The 18,682-nt window shown below is 48.6% G+C and overlaps 4 protein-coding genes across 4 annotated transcripts; 3 read left to right on the forward strand and 1 right to left on the reverse strand.

Annotated features, from left to right (window-relative positions):
- Positions 1–105: 105 nt before the first annotated feature.
- L203_104638 (uncharacterized protein) lies at positions 106–1,799 on the reverse strand (the record flags this gene model as incomplete). The annotated part of the gene is made up of 2 exons (XM_066214018.1): positions 106–1,534; positions 1,579–1,799. The coding sequence occupies 2 exons, from the start codon at positions 1,797–1,799 to the stop codon at positions 106–108; spliced, it is 1,650 nt and encodes a 549-aa protein (XP_066070115.1).
- Positions 1,800–2,390: 591 nt separating this feature from the next.
- L203_104639 (uncharacterized protein) lies at positions 2,391–6,222 on the forward strand (the record flags this gene model as incomplete). Its single annotated transcript, XM_066214019.1, has 16 exons — positions 2,391–2,476; positions 2,524–2,641; positions 2,686–2,840; positions 2,889–3,000; positions 3,066–3,145; positions 3,190–3,260; positions 3,307–3,374; positions 3,419–3,935; positions 3,980–4,447; positions 4,493–4,611; positions 4,661–4,837; positions 4,881–4,984; positions 5,032–5,663; positions 5,714–5,863; positions 5,914–6,151; positions 6,204–6,222. The coding sequence occupies 16 exons, from the start codon at positions 2,391–2,393 to the stop codon at positions 6,220–6,222; spliced, it is 3,114 nt and encodes a 1,037-aa protein (XP_066070116.1).
- A 445-nt stretch (positions 6,223–6,667) lies between these two features.
- Positions 6,668–13,483, forward strand: L203_104640 (uncharacterized protein; the record flags this gene model as incomplete). The annotated part of the gene is made up of 4 exons (XM_066214020.1): positions 6,668–7,513; positions 7,561–9,184; positions 9,231–9,881; positions 9,942–13,483. 4 exons carry the CDS (start codon positions 6,668–6,670, stop codon positions 13,481–13,483), a joined length of 6,663 nt encoding a protein of 2,220 aa, XP_066070117.1.
- A 1,390-nt stretch (positions 13,484–14,873) lies between these two features.
- L203_104641 (uncharacterized protein) lies at positions 14,874–18,575 on the forward strand (the record flags this gene model as incomplete). The annotated part of the gene is made up of 14 exons (XM_066214021.1): positions 14,874–15,073; positions 15,120–15,255; positions 15,302–15,564; positions 15,613–15,736; positions 15,782–16,255; positions 16,309–16,537; positions 16,590–16,691; positions 16,741–16,982; positions 17,034–17,127; positions 17,179–17,394; positions 17,437–17,976; positions 18,030–18,154; positions 18,210–18,392; positions 18,462–18,575. The coding sequence occupies 14 exons, from the start codon at positions 14,874–14,876 to the stop codon at positions 18,573–18,575; spliced, it is 3,042 nt and encodes a 1,013-aa protein (XP_066070118.1).
- Positions 18,576–18,682: the final 107 nt, after the last annotated feature.

Below are 18,682 nucleotides of genomic sequence, written 5' to 3' on the forward strand. Positions count from 1 at the left end.
TTCCCATCTTATCATGATATACGCCAAGATAGTCATATGTACAATACCCCAATACCTTTCAGAGTCCATGATTGTCCGTCCTGATGTTATGATATTAGACCGAGATCACTCTGGGTTGAGAGGTGGATCAGGTATTAGCTGAAAACTCATCCTCTTTTCACCTCCTGAACCCCCCACACCCAAACTCAAACTGGCGGAACTCGATTTCTGTGAGAGCGTTAGAGGGCCTACAACTTTTGCACCTTCTTCTCTCCCTTTAAGACTTGCTTGTCTAGTCAATTCGCCTCTCAATTCAGGACCTAGACTGGGAACAGGTTTTCTTCTCGACGACGGAGTGCGACCGAGCTGTGATGCGTCATGATTGTTATTGGGCAATGGTTCAGCCGTTCCCAAAGAAGGCCGACGCATGAGATTGGGCTGATTTGGCTGAGAGAATGATCGCGAATTGCGAGATAATGAAGAAGATGAATGAGTGGAAGGTGATATAGGGTTGGAAGCTCGACGATCTTCCCGGGAAGTTAGAGCGGACGGGTATATGTGAGAAGTAGGCTGAGCATACATGCTTGGCATAGCTGATGCTCCCGGGCTGTGGGGAAGAATGGCCACGTGAAACGGATCGTCACCTCTCAATATTTCTTGTCCCTCCTCATATTCAGACTTCAAAGCTGGACCGACAACCTCCCTTTCTTTGCCCACGGTGGTTTCGCTGCTTTTGCTTTCAATCGATCTGAAACTATCTCCATGCACGATCCCAACTGTTCCGTTTCTTTCTTGTCCAAACACGGCTCCATCGAGAGAATGGCCAGAGTTGGACGGAGCTGAAGAACCAGATACCATGCGACGATGAGTCATGCCCATCTGGTGATCATCTCTAAATTGGCAACGAGCAACCTGCCGGCGGCGTCGAATGCAGAAGAATGCAAGAATTACGAGGACGACAGAACCGAATAGTGCACCAATGACTATACCCGCAATTGCTCCGCCACCTATACCGCCAGCGTTGTCTTTGCTTGTGTTGCCATTTGACGACGCACCGGATTCAATCGACGTATCTCCCGCACTTTGGGGTTTACCACTATTGCTGAGAGTTTGAATGCCACTAGCCGTTTTACTTATACTTTGGAATGTAGCCAAACAACTCGTGTTCGCTCCTTCAACCACTGAAAAGATGTTGGACTTGTCGGAAGTGCCCAAATTGTCATCAACATAACCATAAATGTAATACCGCCCTTGAGGGAGCTTGATAGGGTTCCAGCCATAACCATGATTAGCATATTGAGTAACAATGGTTTGATTGATGTTGAGCGTGGTTCGAGGGGCGAGCGAGCGAAGCACTTGTCTAGATTGTGTGGCTATTACTTTAGAGACAGCCGCTTCGGAAGTGCTGCGAGTAGAGGTTGCAGTTTGCGAAGTAAGAAGATTAGGGGCAATCGCGTCCAAGTCGGAGACAGGGATATCTTGATTGTCTGCGCTTATTGCATATAATGTGATGTTGTATCTTGAGGGGTCTTCATTATTCAAGCTCCAATATATTCTATCCCGTTATTAGCTCTGTCTATACCATCAAATAACACTTACTGTCCTATCCCACATGCGATCCATGTATCTATGTTACGTATAGCAAGGTATGGTTTTGCCGTAGAAGCAGCCGGAGTGGAAGCCACGACAACAGGTTTGAGCGCAGAAGTGGTGGTGATGGCTGCAGCTGATAAGGTCGATTGGGCTTGCGCCAACCAAAGAAAATGTGCCCACACAACTAAACCAAACAACATGCCTCCTTGACTAGAAGAAACTAACATTTTGCTATGTTTTTTGCCCACAAGCTCGTTACCAATCGCCAGGACTGTCGGAGTGGGATAAAGAAGCGGAGGTGGTATGAAACAAAGGATCCTTCAAGAACCCCGAAAAGTGCAGTTGTGCACAGAAGTGGAAGACCTGTCCAACTGTTGACAGTCGTATCGTATATTTGCAGCCTATCTTATTATTGCACTCCAGGTGCGCCGTTTGTATAATGGAAAATAGAAGAAGATGATTGATTTGTTACAAACATTGGTAAACACAGTAATCAAGAAGGTTTTTTACTCTCTACACGTGGCGAGTTAGGAAAGCGGAATCAATACCACGTGGTAACGACAGCCAGTGATATGAGGAGGCAATTGTGAGTGAAGGCTTACATAGAGAGAGATATGAGAATAGAGTGAATAAAATCATAAAATACAAAATAAATATGCTCATAGTAGGCGGAATTCGAACCAAAAATGAATTCATGCTTCATCTGCAATACATGATGATTTAAATATTTATCCCATTTCGTGACGCGACGCGTCCAAAATCATTTAGACGTTCATCAACTTTTCTTTTTAACTTTTAAACACTTTTGCGTCGCCACCATGGCTGAGCCTTCGCCAGACGCCATAACCTCCCTCGCCAGCCATCTCGCTGGGATAACGCGTCTATGCTTCTCTCCAGACGGCGCGTGAGTTCAGTTGTGAATCATAGATGTCACCCTTACTTTTCTTTTAGCACCATCTTCACTGGGGGCTCCGATTGCCTTGTCCGGATACACCAGGCCGACAGTCCAGATTCAGAACCAGGATTTTATGATGAGCACGACGAGCCTGTAACTGCCATGGCATGTAGTGTAAGAAGTGGCCGCCTAGCAGGGTGCAAAACTGACCGATGCAGGCAAATGATTTTATAAGCGGTTCAGTAGACAACATTGTTCGGCGCTTCAGCTACCCTCAAAACAAGTTTACTGGATTTATAACGCGCTCATCTGGCGTTCCCATCAGATGGTTGAGTATTGACAAAACGGGCGAAAGAGTGGCAGTCTGCAGCGAGTGTGTAGGGATGCATGTTTTGTGACTGAGAGTGCTGATGGAATGCAGTGACATGGTAGTGAAGATTGTCAACCTTCAGGACACCTCCAAAATATCACTGATCTCAGACAACAACAAACCTGTAAGATCCGCTTCTTGGGATCCTTTAGGCAAATATCTTGTACGTCTTTTTGCTCTCGACTGGGCCTTGACACTATGCAGGCCACAGCATGCTGTGATGGCAAGCTCAGGATATATGACACTTCCGGGTCTACACCCATATGTGTTAAAGTCTTTGAAGGCGTCATCCCTCCTAGTGATTCCGAGTAGGTCTTGCAAACTACGTGAATTGCAAGTTGATTAGGTCTAGCTCCAATGTCTCTTGCTATGCTCAATGGCATCCTTCTGGTTCTTTTTTTGCCGTCCCTACGCGTACCAACGGTAAAATCAAATGCTCTTGTCGTGCCATTTAGCTGATATACTAAAGACATTGCTATCTTAAGCCGAGAAGGCTGGAACAAACAGGCCACGTTCACCCCTGACGGTCCGAAAGCTGTAAGTTTCTCGCAACCGAGATATCCCTTTACTCATTGAGGTAGCTTATCGGGGAAATTGGTTGGTCTCCCAATGGAAAATACCTAGCTGCCTCTGCCTCGTTCAACCTCTATATATTCTCTACCGATTCACGTCAACTCGTTGCCTCTTACATCTGTTTTGACGGTGCCATTTCTGGCCTGGCTTTTTCCCCCATTTCTAACCTCCTTGTCTTTACTTCTCTTGATGGATCTTTTCACAGATGGAAAGAGCCTATTTCTGAGAATTTGCCGGACCCCTATACCTCGGAGGCAGCCCAACAAAAGAAACTTGATAGGTTGCTCGATGATGAGTTTGGAGAGGATGAGGATATGGAGGACAAAGGTGAGGAACTTGGGGATGAAGGTGATCTTTTTGGTGACAATGAATGGATTGTGGACGATGGCGGCCATTATGCGGATGATGGAAAGGATGATGAGAGGAAATGGGGAGCAGGAAGAACAGAAGTTGTCAATGTTACCAAGGCTCAGCCAGCCTTCACACCTGGCAGTACCGCGTTTAAAAACAAGAAGCGCTATCTTGGTGAGTTTATCGTCGTCCTTTCGGGGCCTTGCTAACTATATCAGCATTTAACATGATTGGTGTGATTGACGTGACTGATCAAGAGAGTCACAATGTTGTTAACGTGGAATTTCATGACAAATCTGTTCGTAGAGGTTACCACTTCCAAGATCACAACAAGTTCACCATAGCTTCTCTTGGCGAACAAGGTATAGTCTATGCTTGTCCTTCAGAGGACGATCAACCCTCGCTTGTATATTATCGGCCATATGATTCTTGGTCCGCCCAAAGTGACTGGACCATCAGTCTTTTACCGGGAGAAGAAGCCGTTTGTGTTGCTGTAGGAGGACAGAAAAACCCAGAAAGCGGGATGGGTAGTGTAGTTGTGGCGACGAGCAAGGGATATGTGAGGTTTTTGACAGCCAGTGGAATGCAGAGATATCTGTGGAAACTTGGAGAAGATGTAGTCACTATGGCGGCAGGTAAAGACTTGGCTATAATTGTGCATCGTGAAGGAGGTACGAGCTTAGACGGTGAGCTCGATCATGTGAAGAAGGGCAACTTTTGACGACATTTAGGATGCCAAAACCTGAGGTATAATCTGATAGACCTAGAGGATTTTGACATTATTCAACAAGGTAAAATTCCGGTGCCCAAAAAAACAACACTCACTTGGGTTGGTTTTACTGGTGATGGTGTGAGTAAACTCAGTCATCATGATACAATTTAGATTGACTTTTATCTAGGCTCCTGCAATCTATGATTCAACTGGTCTTGTTTCTGTTCTTGATAGATACAAGAGCATACATCAGGCTCGTTGGGTACCCCTTCTTGACACGACTTTACTTGCGAAAGATGGCAGAAAAGAGACTTATTGGCCTATCGGGGTTTCATCTACAAGCTTTTCTTGTATCGTTCTAAAGGTAGGTATCTATCATAAAAATTCTGTTTTAATCATGTGGTTAGGGTTTAGAGAAGGAGCCTTGGTTCCCTAGACCACTGATACAAGAGGTGGAATTGCATATGCCGTTCTTAAATCCTGATACACAACAAGGAAAGCTGGAAGAGAGGTATACATCTTTGTTCAATAATTGCACTTTTGCTGACTGAGTGATAGTCTTGTCCGCGGCTCCATAACCATTGGCAACTTACATGGATCCTCTGATCATGATGCTGCCTATCTCGTCAAAGAGGCCCAAGTCAACATGGACAAGACAATGATTCAGCTTGTCCAGGGCGCGTGTAAAGCCGATAACCTTCAGCGTGCTCTTGATGTCACTCGACTTATGCACAATGCTTCAACTGTCGATGCAGCTGCAAAAGTCGCTGCGTTCTATCATCTGCCAGGTTTGCAAGAGAGAATGCAAAATTTAAAAACTGAAAAGGAAATGAGGAAACAGTATGTGCGTAGAGAGGAAAGACAGTCTTTGAGCGGCGTGATGAATAAAGAGCATCATGGATCGCTTGTCCCTACTGCATCGTCAAGCAAACCCTTCACCGACTTTGCGCCTCGTTCCAAAGGCTCAAGACGGTCTTTTGGTGGGGTGAACCGTGATTCTACTCCAGCTTCAATACCTAATTCAACATATATTCCTGAGACTCCAAATACAGAAGCGGAGATGACGCCTTCTACAGAAGCTGATGACAATCAGAGCTTTCCAGAAGCAAAGAGAAAGTGGGAAGAACGAGATGAACTTGATTGGGATCGAAAGAAAAAAGAAAGCGCTCTTTTTGCGAAACCCGAGTCAGGTGAGCTGGCACTCGCTCCCTGGTCCGTTCTTGTGCTGATGGAAATATAGTAGCTCCAAAAAACCCGTTTGCAAAAAAATCAGATACTTTTGGATCTAATCCATTCACCAAGAACGGAATCAGCAAACCTCTTGACGCTGTTAAGAGTAAAAGTTTTTTCAACAGGGTGGATGATCTTGAAGCAAATGGTGCTCCAAAACGTACGTAGTTTACTGTGTCGGTAACAGCAACTCGCCCATCACACATGTAGCAAAAAAGACAAAGATTAACAAAGAAAAGGCTGAAAGCTTATCAGGAGGTAGACAACAAACTCTGTTTGGTGTTGGAGGAATGAGCAAAGCTGCAAAAAGCTCTCTGTCCGATGCTGTACCAGAACAAAGCCAGCCCGACTATGTCCCAGAGACACTGATCGAAGAGCCCTCTGTAGTTGACCATCCGCTAGATGAAGAACAAGCCGAAACAGCCGCTCAGAGGGATGAAAGGACGCTGTAAGTCTGCGGAACCGCCGTTGTCTACCAACAGAAGCTGACTGTGTATCAGCTTGAGAGCGAGTAACTAGATGATTATTGTGCTCCGCATGGCTCTTCATGTGGACTGTGTAAGACTTGTATGCATCATCTGCTCTTGAATGACCATTCAATGATTCCTTAACCCAACCTCTAAGCTTCATCAGTGGATAGCTGGACGCGCTGATTCCCAATGTTCATCCTTTGAGGTCAATAGGAGACTTGATGTTTCATATCCTTTTCCTCCTTTGCCTTTTCAGCCCTGCCCCGAGAGGTGGACCCAATTCACAATGTCCATCGCCATCACGCCTCACTCGCTCCATTATCTCTTCATCTCTTTTTTTCTTGCCTCATTATTGCTCAAGTCGCTGTACTTGTCCAGCTAACCACCCGCTGACTTGCACTGACTCAACCTGACAGTCGCGGAACAAGCTGACGTGCTAGCGTAAGAGATTGACAGAAAAGTCATAGTCAAACGAGCCTGGAGCTCGAAGAAAGATGGTCAGTCCTGATGTGGCAGCCCGGGAGGCTGTCATGGTAGTGATCGTTCTTGCGCTCCTGTTTATTGCCTCCATATGGAGCTGCGCATCCGGTGGTCGAGACGAAAAAAACAATGATAGGAGGCCTGTAGGTGACCAGTCGGGTAAAAAAAGGGAGAAAGAGGAGCAGAAAGACACAGAGCCACCCATAAGCGGCCCAGCAGAGACTCCTGCACCTGTCCCTCCCAGTACTGGAGCCGAGACAGCTAGCAATGGGCCGCAGTCTTCAGACAACCATTCTTCAGACAACAATTCTTCAGACAACCATACGATCGACACCTATGACTCTGGCCCCATACGCCTTGTCGTCAAGAGGCGTCCAGGTGACCGATACTTTGTGAGAGGCCCCTCCAACCACCGACATCCTCCCTCGAGTGGTAGTGATTCGACAGACCAGTCGGGTGGTGGATCAGGCAGAGTGCCACGATCACCGACAAACCATCCACCGTACATTCCGGGAGGCCCAATGTCACCGATGACACCGGGAGGCCTCTCCCATCCGTCCAGGCTACCTCCCCAGCCACCTCTCCAAGTAAACGTTATCAATGGATACCAGAAGCCCCCTCTGTTCGAAGGAGTGCTCGGGGGAAAGGAAAGAGAATATGTTGACCCTTTCCCGTTTTATACTCTGTCGGCAAGACCGGGCGAATCCTTTCCTCCGCAAGACGCGCTCAGAGCGAACCATACTCTGATATCTGAACAGCGAGGTGTACCTGGACAACAAGGTAGATCTGAGTTTAACTTTGAAAACCCAGAGGTGCGTATTTGGGATCCAAAATATCAGTATGCGCCTAAGAATCCAGCTGTGAGTGTCTGCCATGGCAAGCGGTAAGATGACTAACAGGTGAATAGCATGAAGAATACATCTTGGCCAGCCAAATACCTCTCCCGCCGTCACCTATCCCGCTCCCACCTCTCCCGCCCTTACCTTTCCAGCCCCAAAATCTCAATCCTGTTGTCGGGAGGGTGGAAGTTCCAGATTATAGTAAGGGCTTGCCGGACACTGTAACAATCCAAGATGGCGCATCAACACAAGAGACCAAAACGAAAGAGACGCTCATACCCAAAGATAAGGAACCGACAAAAGTCTCTCTTCCAAAAGAGCAGACTCCACCGCAGAAATACGTTGTTGTGTTACCTACCGGAGAGGGAGAAAAGGTCAAAGAAAAGGTCGAAGTAAGGGTCGGAGAAAAGGAAGGAAAGGGAGCCCCTATCAGAGTCGAGTTCTCTTTTCCTGAGACGAAACCGCCTGCTGCTTCACCCATCCAGGAGACAGAGAAGACGCAAAGTCCTCAAAGCGAAACGGTGGAATCTAGTCAGGCTGAAAAGAAAGCTGCTAAAGAGTCTCGAGAACGAGGGACGGAACAGGATGTAAAAGATGGAGCTTCCCGGAAAAAGGCTGCCGAGAAAATCAAAACGAGCGAGAAGGATAGAAAGACAGAACAAGCAGGTGTGAGAGATAAGGACGTTGAATCGGAGACGGAGGAAGATGAAGCGAGGACGAAGGAAGATAGATCGGATTCGGCGAGTGAAGTGGGAGGGCGGGACAGGTCAAAACAGCGCGAAAGGGAAAAAGATAGGACAAGAGATAGGAAGAGAGATAGGAAGAGAAAAAGCGAAAAAGAATGGAAAGGAACAGGGGAAAAAGGTAAAAGACTCGGAAGAGACTATGTTTCAGACATCAGCAGTGAGCCTGAACAAGCAGCCGCATCCGATCGGGAGGCAAGAAGACGGAGTCGAGCCAGAAGGAACGAGCAGCAAATTGAAAGTGAGGAGGATTATGTTTATCAACGATTCAAAGGCCCCAACGGGGAGAAACTAAGACGAAAGATTCGAGTTGCCCCGGTTGATCAGGACGGGTCGAGGTCGCGACAGCGCGCTGAGGAGTTTACCTATGAAGATGACCCAGGCCCAGCAAGGAGGCAACGGCAGCGGTCAACATCCCGTCCGCCTTCATCACCCACACCATTTGACATTCCCGGCTATCGCCTGGACGAGTGGGAACGAGGGGAGTATAAAGACAGAGGACGACCGCAAGCTGGAGATAGGAGCAGGGAGAAGCCTCAAGAAGGCTTGTCAAAAGAGGACCGCAAACGTGTCGCCAATGGGCGATCTAAATTCATTGACAGGTTGAAGAAATCTACAGTGCGTGAGCCCGAGAGACCCAATGAAAACGGTGAGCAGGAGGGGGAGGGAGAGGGAGAGGAAGAAAGGGAGAAGGGGAAGGTGAAAACACCACCGCAAATGCCGGGACAGAATTTGAATGCAAATGTGACGTCTGTGCCGGATAAGCCAGGCCAGACGCTAGCTGAGGTCGACTCGGAGACCAAGAAGAAAGAAAAGAGCGACAAGAAGGAAGATAGAATGAGCGGCAGCCAACTCGATGATACATTTGACAAGATGCGACTTGAGAGAAGACTTGATAGAGGACCGGGTGGCAACTTGCAATCCCACAGGCAGGTTCCCGGAGCGAAGGGTGAGTATGAGCACTGCCGAAACGATGTCCGCTCACCTCTTTTCAGGCCCAGCTCTTGCGCCGTCGGAGGCGAACCAAGCGATGATGGCGGATAACAGCCGTGGCTACGAGGAAATGCGCAAGGCAAGAAGAAAAGCGAGAGCAAAGGCGAAGGAGGAAAAAGCGCAGGCGGAGAAGACAGAGGAAACGGCGACAGAGGAAAAGGCGACAGCTGAGGGCGCATCGACTGAGAATGGGCCAGCTGCAATACCACCGGTCGAGGACGAGCCGGATAAGGGCAAGTCGGGCGAAGGACAGCCAAGTAAAGACGGGCCAGGCAAGAACGAGCCAGCAAAGACCTCAACGACGCAGCGAGCCAAAGAAGAGCCAGCCGGCAAGTCAACTGACAAAGACCCAGGTGACAAAGACAACAAGGCGGATGCGATACAGGTGAGGGAGAATAGAGAAAATTTATTGAAAGGTCTCGACGAGAGCAATGAAGCGGAAAAGGCGTCAGCAAGGGACGAGTCAGCTACGATAACATCGGTCAAGGACAAGTCGGGCAAGGACAAGCCGGGTAAGGATAAGCCAGCCGGCACAGCCAGCGGTAAGACGGCGCCGTCACCACCCATCCACGATGAGCTGACATGCGCAGTGCCAGAAACCCAGCGGCCGCCGCCTGAAACCACCGCCATCAACACCCGTGCAGCGAATCCCAGTGAGTTACCGTTTGACCCGCGGCGTGCTTGTCTGACACGGTGGCAAACCCATTGCATAGGCGACACCCGGTCGACTGCGGGATCCGCTGCCAGCGAGAGAACAGCAGGCAAAGAACCAAACCCCGCGGAGACTAGTAAAGAGAGTTCTAAAAAGACTCCTCCCGGTAGCGGGACCAGTGTCCCTATCCCACCACAGACTGTCACCGGTGGCGAGGGTAAACCAAAGGGCAAGACCACCAAGACGGTAGCCTTGGGTGACTCGGCGCCCACAACGGAAGTGACAGAGACCCCTCCGCCTGTCACAGTGCCGCCAGCCGACAACGCCGCCGCCACCGCCACCGCCACCACGACAGACGGACAGCCCGAAGCAGCGCCGGTTCCTGCCGGGGGCAGCGACGTTTTGGACAAACTTCTCGATCCCAATAGGTTTGAAAATCTAGCAGTAGAGCGTGCTGATGAGACTGGCGTACCATTCTATGTTGCTCAGGAAGAAGTATATCAGGAATTCCTGAAAAGAAGGAAATCCATGACGGACAACAAGGACGAACAAGGATCGGACACCTTTCACGATGCGCTTACAGAGCAGCCTCGCGGTGATGCCGATACGCCGATTGGAGATTCCAGAGGGGAGGGTTATCGGGAAACATCATTTGCCAGTGCCTTTGACAGTGAAGCAATACGGCGTGCTGATCAGGATGGAGTACCATTGTATGTTGCTGAGATGAGAATAAATCAAGAGAGGATCGAAAGGGAATCCAGGCCGGACAACAAGAACGAACAAGAATCGGACAAACCCCAGCCTGGCAGTCCCATAGTCTCGCCCGGGAATAGACCTGCTACGAAGGAAGAACAGTCTGGAACTGGGCGTGGCAGCACTCCACCCGTCAGTCCGCCCAGTTCGCTCGGGAGTAATCCGCCTTCCCCTAAAACGGTCTCTTCCATGAGCACTAGTGACGTCCACGGTGATGCCGCAGGACATCCACCAGCAAACACAGGCGGTGTTCCAGGCTCATGGCCGAGAGAGGATCTACACGCCCGCCGAGTGGAATTCGACTCTCCAGACTTCCGTGATGCTGGTGTCGATATGGAGGGTCTAAACTCAAAGCCTGGCCCAGAGTCGCAGCTTGGCCTAGACTCAAAGCCTGGGCAAGACTCGCCCTTACATAAAGACAGTGGCGCTGGAATAGACACCAAGGGCAATCCACCCAGTCGCAATGTGGGAGCTGACGTCAGCCCAACACGCCGAGGCGATGGCATTGGTGAAAAAGACGCAGCGTCTAGTGGCACGAGCTTCTCCATAGAGTCTGGACCACCGCCCCAACGCAATCCCAGTCTAAAAGAGGTTCCGCCGCCGCTCGATCTACACCAGGGCAAGGGAGAAACCGGGGGCGCTCCAAAGCCGCCCGTTGGGGATATAGGGAAAGATCGGCAGCCTCTCGGCGATAGCACAGTTCACGAAGCATATATTATCGATGGATCCTCAGCAGTCACCTCGCCAGAACCTGACAGAGTCTTTGACGATTTAAGCGATGGAAACCCTTCCAGTGCTGCAAGCTCTTTCAACCACGAAGGTGCTGATCCACACACCTTGGATCAGTCACAAGGGCCTGGATCAGAAATGAATGGCAGCAAACCGAGTCCACGGACGGGGATGCAGGCGATCCCCAAAAATGGTGAGAAACCAAAAGATATATATTCAGGAAGAGACGGTAAGCCAGGCAGGAACTTGCCCACAAACCCAGAAGGTAACAATGGAAAACGACCGAAAGGCGGCCCAACAGCAGGAGGCGGTGGTGGAGATAAGACGCAACCTGTACCGGCCGTTGCAAGCGGAACAGGTGAGAAGCGGAACGATGGAGGCGAATCAGGAGGTGGTACGGAAGACACAACCCCATCTGGTGCGGAGGGTAAAGAGAAACCGCAAGACGAGAATGCAGGAAAGGAAGAGAAACCAGAGACAACGGCAGATCCAGTAGCTAAAACTGTACCAGAGTCGGGAGGTAAAGACGCTTCAGACAAGAAAGATGGCAAGCCGGTAACAAAATTTGGTCACAACGGCCGTAGGCCGGGACGAGGCAGAGGTGAAGCTGGAAATGGTTCAAGTAAAGAGCAGAGAGCGCGGAGGAATTTTGGCCATACACAGCAAACTGGAGATGAAGAACCCAGTGAGGCCGAGGAGCCTGTGCCGCCTGCGTCGACAAAGATACCAACATCACGAAGGTCGTCGCAGTCAACGTTGGTGCCAATGCCCCGTACATCCGAGGACATGGATAAGAGGGAAAAGCTTCATAACACAAACCAGCCAGAGCCAAATCGCAACGCTGGCCAAAGAGCAGACACGCCCTCCGGCAAAAGCAGAGACAACACAGTCTTCCACCGCACCGTCTCGTTCAATCCGTTCACGCTCATGCGATCCGGATGCCACATACTCAAGCACGCACCCCTCTGGTCGCTGTGCACGGCGGCCTCCTTGGCCATCTACATCGAGATGTCACGCCAGCTCTTTGAGATGCTTGCCGTCTCGTCCGGCTCAGCCGCCCTCACGAAACGAGCCTCTGCCGCCAACACCCCGTCCGACCTTGCATTCACGCAGAGCTGGTTCAGCGACCTGGTCAGGAAACTTGCCTTTGAGCCGCTGGCATTCTTTGCCTTCCTCAGCATGTGGAACATCATCTGTATCCCGCTCGTGGGTCTTTTGATCCACAAGACACTGGATGCTGCTGCAGACACGGATGGCAAGAATCCAGATGCCGGGTGGCGCCGCCCGTTCAAGGCGATGGCGAAGGCCTGGAAAGCGCTGTGCCACTCCTGCCAAGGTGCATCCTGCCGCCACCCGTTCAGGTCGATAGCCATCGCCTGGAAAGCGCTAAACTATCCCGGTCGAGGTGCCACCCGCGTCGTCCTACTCGACCGCCGTGTCAGTGGCCCCGTGAACTTCTTTCGCCGAAACACGCTCTGGACGTATCTTCGTATGTTCATCTTTGTTGCCCAAGTCATCGGCGTCGTCCTTTTGCTGAGGCAGGCCATGAACTTGGCGTACATGGTCGGCTCTGGATCCCAGCAGTCCTTTTCGACGATGCCAGACGTCGTCTTTCCTGAAAAGTCGATGGCAAGTGTCGCGGCGTCGCTCGACGCCAGAGGCGTTTTCGCCATTCTCAATTTCCTCTTTTCCCTTTTGCTGCTTACCTTGGCCGCCTCATGGTACGCCCTTCTCTATCCACGCAGAGGGTCTCTGGCCAGGAGCGAGCCCACAGAGGATGAAAAGTCCACAGCGGATAGGGGTGGCAGGTGGAGTAGGATGTGGCAACGGCTTGGTAAGCGGACGATGGTGAAGTGGTTGTTCATCTTGGTCATCATCGTCACCTTCATTATGTCTCTCTTGTATTTCCGTACCATTGCGGCGTATCTCAGCAAACAATCGGGATCGAATGCCAACAGCATGTGGATGATGGCGGGAGTCAATGCCATCTTTGCCTGTACGATAGGCGGGATGGGCTATGTCGTGTACGAACTTGAAAAGCTTTGGAGGCGCAGAGGGTGGAATATACTGCGATGTCGGGGAGGGGATAAGAAGGGTGGTCGTTGGTGTTGCAATGTGTAGACTGGTGCCGCTTGGTGGGGTGGTAGATGTTGACTAGATATTGGGATATTAGGTTATTGGGATATAATGGATTGTGTTTGTTGCAGAGGTGAATGTATACGCCGTTGCATGTGTTCTACCGCTTGTGTTCTGTGACAGCGCTCATGGACAGTGCTTGGATTGTCAAGCGATGCATACGCGATGTTGGCAAGTTTGGCTGCGCTGCAATGCCCGGTGTATAGTCATGGATAATACTCATAATTAAGATGCACGTTTTGTACGAAGAGGTTACGATAATGCAATCCGAGTTGTGTTACTATGTATTGGATGGTTTCATGGAATAACTCCAACGTTATGGCATGTATACCCTTGGCCCATGGCTGCATCTCTCTGTCCAGACATCGCTTCGGCAAGCTACACCGTTCGCAAGGGTTTTGTCGAGTGCAAGTGTGGGTGGGTTTGTGTTTTGTCGGAAACATGGCGATGCAGAGTAGCGAGATGGTGTCAGGACACTCTTCTGGTGTAGGGTGTGTTGATGGCGAGTCAGGTATATTGGATGGTTTCAGGATAATGATATATAAGGAGTAGATTCATTCCATACATTCTCTACGGAATGAATATTAATGAGCTGTCTTGAGAGTTAGTTATTATAACTCGTTCCAAGGAAGCCCCCAGAACACCCCAATTGTGACAGATGGATGTTGGAAAGTCGAGTACGGTAGGGTGAGTAAGGATGTTGGAAGGCTGGCAGCGAGACTGCTGAGTCATGATAGGCTATGGATTGGCTAGTAAGTAACCAAAGTTGTCAGCTTGTACCACCCGTCCTGAACTTCTTGTCAGAGTAGCTTTAGGAGCGCTCTACTGAAGCCCTCCTCCAAACAGCCCTCCTATCATCCTGGCTTTTTTGAAAACTGCCTTGAAGCTTGCCATGTGGATAAGTATCTTGTTGCAAGTGCGTCAGCACTTACCTCTGGCACTGGTAAAGACGAAAGATAAGTACGTCAACGGAGAACTCAAGGATAAGGAAATAGATATAGATAGACCAACTGTAGGATACTTTTACTAGAGATGCTTATTTCATCCAACACCAGTGCTAGATTTGCTGTACTGGAACGCCGTTCATACTTACTATTCACATAGTCATCATCAATAGAACCCAGTGTGACACACCAGTGTCATGAATATTACCAATAATTAATATCCACGCTCTGTACCAAAAGGTCACAATAATGCAATCTACGTTGCATTATTACTTATTGGCTATATTCCATCGAGTAATTCCAACGTTCTGACAACCAGATGCCTTCACTTATATGTTATCAGTTTACAGAGCGGAATCAATTAAAGGTGGAGGTCAGGCATATCTATCCATTGTAATTTCTGTCAGTTGTGCTTTTGCATCTACAACAAAATGCAGAGAATGGCGGGAAACTCAGCCATACCTATCGATCCAGTGCTTTTGGAGGAAGAACAGATGGGATTGAGTGGCCAGATGCAAGAGGTGGAACTGTCAGATGATAGCCATGTGGACGACGATTCCGACGATGAGTATCAACAGTCTCACCTGCAAGAAGATCAGGATGTTGGCGAGGACAAGGACGAGGTTTTTGAGTGAGGGCAGAGTTGAGACCCTAGGGCTATGCTAACCATGGGAAAGCTTTCTAGCGGGTTTTGCGACCGAAGCAACTCCTGGAGCACCCTTGGAAGGGGAAGTATTCCAGCGTGTTATGAAGCGTGCGGATGACGAAGAGCTTCCTGAACCTCGTCGTCGCGGCAGACCTGTGAATGTCAAAGTGAGTGGGTTTTGAAACGGACAGTGATTCTTGACTGAAAGACCAGAGACGTCCCCATAAACCTTCACATGATGTGCAGCATATCTTGGGTCAAGCCAATATGGCCTACCTGATGGAGCAGCACGAAGAGGCTATAAAGCATTACCTCGAAGTCATCCGTCTCGATCCCTATGTGCCTGCTGCATGGAAAACACTCTCTTCGTGCTATCGAGAGATGGGGAATGAAGAGGCCGCAAGGCAGATGAGATTCTTGGGGGCACATCTGGATGATGAAAGCGAAACATGGAGAGATCTGGCTCAAGATTTCAGGTGACTTGTGACCTACCACATTTTTTGCATATACTCAATGCACGATAGGCAATTAGGGCAACTCGATCAAGCCGTATACTGTCTTCGCAAGGCCCTCAAATTTGAGCTAGGCGAGGTGGACCTTTTGTGGGAACTGGGCAGCATTTATCGTATACAAGGTCAGAAGACTCGAGTGAGCCATGCGAGACTTGTAAAGTGTGTGTTGACTTGTTAGTAGGGAAGTAACGTCTTTCGCCAAATGCTTGCCGTCGAGCCGTCGTTGGCCAACGACTTCAACTTTATCACAACCTTCCATCCCTTACTCTTGGCTATACATCAACAATCCTGGATAGCCCAGATTGGTTGCGAGGCATTCTCGTATCATTGCTCTACCTATGCCACACCCAGCTCACCTCCCAATAAAGCCAACGCGCCGCCTCCGATGAAAATGGAACATATCGTGACATTACTAGATGATCTGATCGCTATTAAAGATTACGAAAATGCGCTGTCAGTTGTGAGGCGCGGCCAAAGGTGGTTGCAGGGGAGGATTGAGCAAAATCAATGGGACACATTCGAAGATGATACAGAGTATGATGCCCCAGGGACGCTGCGAGATGGCGAAGAAAGTGAAGGTTTCCCTATGAATCCGAACATGAGACTTCGTCTTGCTCTCATCCGTATAAATCTCAACGACATGGAAGAAGCTAATGTGAGCATTTTTATTATTTCCACTAAGGCGATGAATGGTTCTAATTCAATTAGCCGCATATTAATTTACTTTTGACACTTGATCCATTCGAGCATCAATCTCTCCTTACATCACTAGGTGACGCTCTTGCCTTAAAAGAGCACTGGAGCCGTGCTTTGGACTGTTATGCCGCTATCCAGGAATGCGACGAGCTGCCCGATGACTCGAAATTGATTCACAAAATCGGCGTTTGCCAATGGAAGCTGGGAGATTTAGATGAGGCTTTGGAAGCTTTAGAATGGGGTATGATATAACAGCGTCTACATTCTTGTATTATAAAATTGACGAACTGCAGTGGCAAATGTGGATCCGGAAAACTTTGAAGCCAAATTGAAGATGGCCAGCGTTTTGGAAGATTTAGGGCGTAAAGCTGAAGCCCTTGACATCATCACTGAGAGTGAGCTAGTTTGCTATTTTTTATTCTTCTTTGCTGAACATTCGTCCAGTAATTCGAACCCGAGCGTCTCGTGGTACTCTCTCTTCAACCGTCCAACCGAATGCCAAAATTTCCAGAAGGACGCTTGAAGACCAAATGAAATCCCAGATGCATAACCTCTGGCTAGATGTTCAAGATGCTGAAAGACGAACGATGCAGGGTGAGGAAGGAGCTTTGGATAGATTCGTAGAAAGCGCAGGCGTACTGGTGGAAAATTATAGAATGGACAGATCAAATTTCAGCAAAAGTCGGGTGAGTGTGCCATTGTTTCGCCGATCCAATGTCTTCTCAACATTACAATAGGGAATTGTGAGAATTCTGAAGGAGAAGAAACACAGAAACGATATCGACGATCAAGCGGCAGAGATGCAAGATCGTCTTGAAAGGACCTTGGGTTGTTGGTGGTCATCGTTTGATATGCTGTTGTTGTATTGATGATCATTCACAGTGGAAGAAGACGCTGGGAACGAATATCAAGTTTTTCGCAAAACTTCCTTCTACGGTCTCTCGAGTGAGGAGTGGCTCGCCATTGTAGTGAAATATTGTTGTGTGTTGATGGTTAGGGGAGAAGAAGACACTGCGATGGATATTCTGGAGCACGTTGTCTGGTCAGGACTTTTCCACAATAGACGATGCGAGATTACCATTCGTCTGACCATCATTGGTATGTCCTTCCTTCTAGTATTAGATAATGACAGTAAAGTAGCTTGTGCAATGCGGGTTAAGGCGTATGAAAAGATTACCGACTCTATTCGGTACCTTGTCATTCACTCACAATTTATTCCCCAGCCTTTTCTAATCATGCTTGGCGCCATCTCAACAGGCGGTCTCCACGCCCATACAGTCTTTACTGAGACTTCTCTTCAAAATCTTATGGGACGAGAACTAAGAACATATGATGAGGCTGTCAAACACGGGGAAGAAACACTTCATTTCAGAGAGGGTAATGGGCGTTGGTCCCATAACAAAGGTCGATCTAAGGCAGAAGAAGCCACTATTGCCAAAAACAGGCCAAAATTCAAACGTCAAAAAAAGAAGAGGAGGTATACGAAACGGGTGCGTCTCATGGAGGAAAATCTTGAAACCCTTGATGCAGAACAGGATGACGGAGAAGGAGAGGAGTTTCAAGAAGGAGAAGGGATTGGTTGGGGTCATAGGCCTGTTTTGCCAACCAAGTTTTCACCTTACTTTAATGTTCTTATGGGACTAGAAATGCTAGTTTCAAAATCTCATCAGGGAGCTATTTGTTGGTTGCTTCTCTATTGGCTTATCATTATCATTGCTAATCCTGTTCAATAGTTTACCTAACGAAAGCGCATGAGTTGGATCAATGGCACCCCTTTATTTGCCTCCTCCTCGCCCAAGCATATTTTGGAAGAGCCATGCAGAGACAATCAGATAACCGAAACTATCAGATCGCTCAAGTATGTTTCAACCCTACCAAATTTAGTTTACTTCCCATAAAACTGACAAGAACAGGGCCTCATTTTTCTTTCTCGTTACCGTAAGCTATCTCCAAAAACCGGACCAGGAAGAGAAGAGGTCGAATACAACTTCGGGCGGGCATTTCAAGCCATTGGCGTTTCGCATTTAGCGGTTAGGCATTACGAGACTGTCTTATCATCCATAGAAAGAAGGATGCAAGAAGTTACAGAACCAGAGGTGCGTCAATTTGGTGCTTTTTTGTTGAAAGTAGTTCTTGAATCAAAAGTACTGACGATGATGCCGTAGATTTTGAGAAAGAATTCACTTGCATGGGAAGCAGCCCACAACCTCATGTTACTTTACGCGGCTGCTGGCAATATGAAATTGTTAAGAGAAAAGTCCAGATGGTTAGCCATCTAAAAACACCATTTGACATATGTAATGTTGTAGACTTTTGAACGATGCATCATGTTGTATCATTTTCCAAGACTTATCTATGAGTTGGTCAGATTGCAAGGCCCAGAATG

This window comes from Cryptococcus depauperatus, chromosome 5, assembly GCF_001720195.1.
Source record: "Cryptococcus depauperatus CBS 7841 chromosome 5, complete sequence".
NCBI classification, from domain to species: Eukaryota; Fungi; Basidiomycota; class Tremellomycetes; order Tremellales; family Cryptococcaceae; genus Cryptococcus; species Cryptococcus depauperatus.